Source organism: Cyprinodon variegatus, unplaced genomic scaffold (assembly GCF_000732505.1).
Source record: "Cyprinodon variegatus isolate N-32 unplaced genomic scaffold, C_variegatus-1.0 Scaffold1053, whole genome shotgun sequence".
NCBI lineage: Eukaryota > Metazoa > Chordata > Actinopteri > Cyprinodontiformes > Cyprinodontidae > Cyprinodon > Cyprinodon variegatus.
The window spans coordinates 47,351-52,341 of NW_015151506.1; the positions used below are offsets into that span (position 1 = coordinate 47,351).

The following is a 4,991-nucleotide window of genomic DNA, read 5'->3' on the forward strand; positions in this document are numbered from 1 at the left end:
CAAAGTCAGAGAAAGAATCAACACGAAGGAAGCGCAGGCTGGAGGGAAGCAGCGATCCGTTGGGTTTATTTCACATAGATTATGTTTACAGATTCTATCACATTTCATAAAAACAAAATCAGTTCCGAGAATTGTTTGTGTGTGTTTGCTTTTCCATTAAAAGACCCGGACATGCTGCAGAACATGGAATGATTGCGATGGTGGAAAACCAGCTCTCGGTAACCGAGTCAGATGGCGTGGAGGTCAAAGACCGCAGGAGCAGCAATGACCGGACCAGACAGTCCAAAATGAACGCCTCTGATGTCCTCCATCGTGATCTGTTGGTTCAGCTGGGTTTTTTTAGTCAGGTCTAATGAGAACGTCCAAGCGTCGAGTTGGAATAATCCTGAACTGGTGCGGTCATCGCTTCCCAAACCTTCCAGCTTCCTGCCTGCCTGACTAAGGACTCCCAGCTATGAGTTCATAGCAGCATTACTTCTCCTGTTAAAAGGGAGTTTTTCCTCTCCACTGTCGCTACAAGCATGCTTAGTGTGAGGAATTGGCTTTAAGTCAATGCAATCAACTGGTTTTCCTTAGATAGAAAACTTTAAATCAATTTAACTGGATGATCTGGTGAACTGGAAAGTGCCTTGAGATGACATGTGTTGTGAATTATACGAGTAAACTGAACTGAAACTGAATTGATAACACCATGTGCTGCATAAATCTGTTTTTAGACCTCCAAACCAACCCTTTTCAACCTATCTAATGAAACTACGACATGCTTTTAACTTAATTCTGTCCTAACAGACAGAAAAGGGCCTAAAATCACTCAATCTAGAAACACCTAATTTCCAAGATCAGTTTATAACCCCTGATCAAACCTCCTCCTGACAGATATCCTCTAATTATTAGAATATAATTAATTACATTAAACCGCCATATTTAAAAACAGCATCAATGCCTGTTTTTAGTGTTTTCAATTCAAGTTCCTGTGTAAATTATTATTAGAGTGGATCCTGGCCCGCAGAGACCTGTTGCTTAAAGGCTTCATGCAGCACCTGCCCAACACACTAGTAACAGAAGTTTTAAGTTTACATCTTGGTTTTGTTTTTCCCAAACTGCAAACGGAAGAACTTTAAAACCTGCATGCATGACTGCGTTTGAAAGCAGCCCGCTCTGCAAAAACTGAACAGAAGAAGACGGATTACAGAGATGCAGAGGTTGAAGCTAATCAACTGTCCTGGAATAAAAACGTTTGGCATATTTGGGAATAAAGATTAAATTTAGCAAACTTAGATTTTCATAACACAATGCTTTTAATCCAATTTGATCTGATTTTACTTCCTTTAACTGAAGATCGGTTTTGTTTTCCAAACGCTGTTTAATCTAAAGTTTTCAGAGCTGCAAACAATCGAGGAAATGAAAATTCTGCTGTTGATTCGACGCCCAATTAACAACCGTCTGATTCTGCATCCTTCCTCTTCCAATGTGTGTTTAATGGTCTAAGTGAGTTTGTAAACGTCTGCAGAAACGGGAGAGGATGCGTCCCGCAGCGGTTTGGCTGATCTGACTCGGACTCTACGCTGGTTTTCCAGAAACACAAAAAGGAAGCGTGGCGGTGAGGCGATGACTGATAGAAGCTGATAAAAGAAAAGAAGATGAGGTTAAAAAAAGAAAGAGGAGAACAGAGGCAACAGGTAGAGGATTTTAATTTAAAAAAAAGGGGGAATGTGCAGTAAGAGTCAGAGTTTCTCCCTCCGAAGGCCAAGACTGAAGAATGTTTGCAGGTTGGAGCGTAAGAGGAGCTCTGATCAGCTGTGCAGGTTAAATTAACTATTAAATGTGTGTTTGTGAGTGCTCATGGCTGTTTCCTGCAGGAGGAGAGCAGATCAGGGGTCAGAGGTCAGTGTCTCGGAGGGCGTTGGGGATGGGGGGGGTCACAGTCGGACTGAGGTGAGGTCAAATCCGGGGCAAATACTTCTCAATAAATTCCTTTACATCTGCCATCTCCTGCAAGAGATCGGATCAGAGGAAAGAGCAGATTAATCATCTCTGACTTCTGCAGAGATGGAAAAGTTTCAAACATTGTTTTCTATCCTTTCATCATCAGCAGGAGCAGAAGATTCATTTTTCTTTTCCAGAATGGAAATTCAAAAAAGTTTAAAAAAACAATCCACTGGATTTTGTTTCTAAGTTTGAAGACGTTTCTCTTCCCATCCAGGAATGTTTTTCAGATCAAAATGTCAGACATAGCGTTGATTTCCAGGCTCCGAGTTTTTCACCCGCGCTCAAAAAAAAAAAAACAAGAATGGGAGAGGCGCAGGAGCGGGATGGGAGTGGAAATAATTTCACCTGGAGTGGGACGGGACAGGATTTAGATTTCTACTCTGGCCCGGGATCGGGACACTATTTTTTGCTGTGGGAGTGGGATGGGACAGGAGTGAAAATTCACTCCCATCTCAGACTCTACTTTGAAGATATTAATGAAAATGTAAAGGTCAAAGGGTCAACCAGCCCCCCCACCTTCTTCAAATGAGACAAAATCAGTGTCAAACGTTTGTGCTACGTTTGTGCAGAAACATTTTTCGTTTGTGCCGCTATCGTTTTAAAGATATAAAGAAATATTTCTAGAGGTCATCAAAGGTCAACCAGCCCCCCCCACCTTATTTAATCAGACAAAATAGGTGTCAATTAACTCAGCTCCGTTTGTGCTGGTTTGTGCAGCAAAAATTTTTGTTTGTGCCGCTTTGGATTTGAAGAAGGTGGGGGGGCTGGTTGACCTTTTGACCTTTACATTTTCATTAATATCTTCAAAGCCAAAGCAGCACAAACGAAAATTATTGCTGCACAAACGTAGCACAAACGTTTGACACTAATTTTGTCTGATTTGAAGAAGGTGGGGGGGGCCAACTTCACTCAGGTCAACAAAGCCTTGTTGTTGTTTAGAAAACATGCAAATTAAAAAGGACGAACAGGTCCACCCCTTTGGAATGGAGGTCAAAAGGGAATCTTTGATTCCTTTTCTCCTTTACAGGGAAAAAAAGACCTTGCCTATTCAGGGCTTCTGTATAAAACGTGGAACTCAAAGCTATTTCTGACATTTTGAATTGAAAAATCTTCCTGGATGGGAAGAGAAACATCTTCAAACTTGGAAACAAAGTCCAGTGGATTGTTATTTTAACTTTTTGTCATGACTATGACCCGGATGACTGAGAATCTTCACCAGCATCCAGAATGGAACAATAAAAACACGTAATCTACAAAGATCTACAAAGACTTTTAAAACAATCAAATGTTGAACAAATTTTTATTTTAACCAATTATAAACATAGGAAAAAAATAATAATCACAGGAACTATCCAATAAAAAAATCCAAATCTCTACAGGAAAAAAGTTTGATCGTCAGCGACTCAAAGGTTGAGCTATTTTGTCAAATTTAAAGTATGTTTTAAACATTTCATGTGAGCTCTTTTTAACCTTAGAGCAATCGTAGAGTACAGTAGTGGAACCAGCATGCTGTGGAGGTATTCATCCAAAAGGGAAATTAAAACATTATTACATATATAGTTAGTTTTTAGAGGGGTTGTAGGCAGGAAGGATTTCCTCTAGAGGTCAGTGTTACAGCAGATCTGAACAAGCAAGGAGTGAATATTGTTCCATTATTGTGGCAAAGCAAAGAACATATTTTGAAAATAAAAATACAAAAATTCAATCCAGGAACAAAACTTTTAAATAATATTTAATCAAAATAGTTTTTGGAAAGTAACTGGAAAGTTTTTTCTGAGATTTTATTTCTTTTAAACAATTTTTCCCCCACATATTTGTTTCTTTATTATTCAATAAAAAAAAAGGTTGCTTCAATCGAAAAATATATTTTCAATTAAAAAAATCTTCATTTCAAAGAAAAAAAAACTTTTCAATCAAAGAAAAAAAGTATTTGAATGCAAAAATATATTTGAGATTCAAAAAAATACATTTGAACACTGCTTTTTTTTTTATTGAAAATGTTTTATTTGATAGAAGTCGTTTTTGTTTAAAGCACCTTTTTTAATTGAAGTAACATTGTTGTTTGATTGGACCATATAATGGGTAGGACATTTGTGTCTTTATTATTCAATCAAAAACGAAGTTGCTTTAAACAAACAAACAACAGAATCAATAAAAAAAGTAACTTCAATGAAAAGATAAACGTTTTCAATCATAGAAAATAGTTTTTGAATGCAAATAAAATAGTTGAGACTCAAAAAATTGCATTTGAACACTTTTTTTTTTATTGTTGAAAATGTTTTCTTTGGTTGAAAGGATCTATTTTGTGTTTGGGCCACACATGGATAGGACATTCTTAATCATTCAATTCCCAAAAAGTTGTTTCAATCAAAAAAAATAAAAAATAAAATCAATCAAAGAAAAAACTTTGCAAATGCAAAAAAAAAAAATAAATAAAAAAATTACCCCACAAATAAATATATATTTTTTTGAAGTGAAAAAAAAAATTCAATTTGTTTTATTTGAATAATTTTTTGAATAAGTTTAAAAAGTTTTGAAGTTAAAATTTTTTTGAATGAATAATTTTGACACAAACGTTCCGCAGTGGGCGGGTGCCTTAATAAACATATTTTTTCAGTTTCATTTCTGATTGCATTTTTCTTTCTTCCAATTTACAAAATTTTTTGTTTTCAACTTTTCTGAATTGTGCTCTTTGATTTCAACAATAATGGAACAAAATTCCCTGTGAAGAAGTTTTTAGCTGAACAAACTCTTCTGTTTGGTAACAGTCTGATGAAGGGGAAGCTCAGGGTCGTCTGTAACGATCTGCATTCTATGTCACCCAATCATCTCCAGAGGTTCAGGGTTTGTTATGCTAGGCTCAGACCGCACGCTGCAGAAGTAGCTAGTTTACATCTTGAGAAGCAGGAGCGGCGCCTCATGAGCTTCTGAGCATCTGACGCTTGCGATGCGCTTCAGAAGAACAGCTGCTCGAAGAATAAAAGTTTTGCTGACCGATGCGC

The 4,991-nt window shown here is 37.1% G+C and overlaps 1 protein-coding gene across 1 annotated transcript in view; it reads right to left on the minus strand.

Moving 5' to 3' along the window:
- Positions 1 to 1,089: 1,089 nt before the first annotated feature.
- The window catches only part of lypla2 (lysophospholipase II), a 12,618-nt gene continuing 8,716 nt past the window's right edge, over positions 1,090 to 4,991 (minus strand). Inside the window, exon 9 of the mRNA XM_015399864.1 lies at positions 1,090 to 1,992. Coding sequence (XP_015255350.1) covers positions 1,942 to 1,992 — 51 coding nt within the window. The 3' untranslated portion in view covers positions 1,090 to 1,941. The remainder of the gene's footprint in view (positions 1,993 to 4,991) is intronic.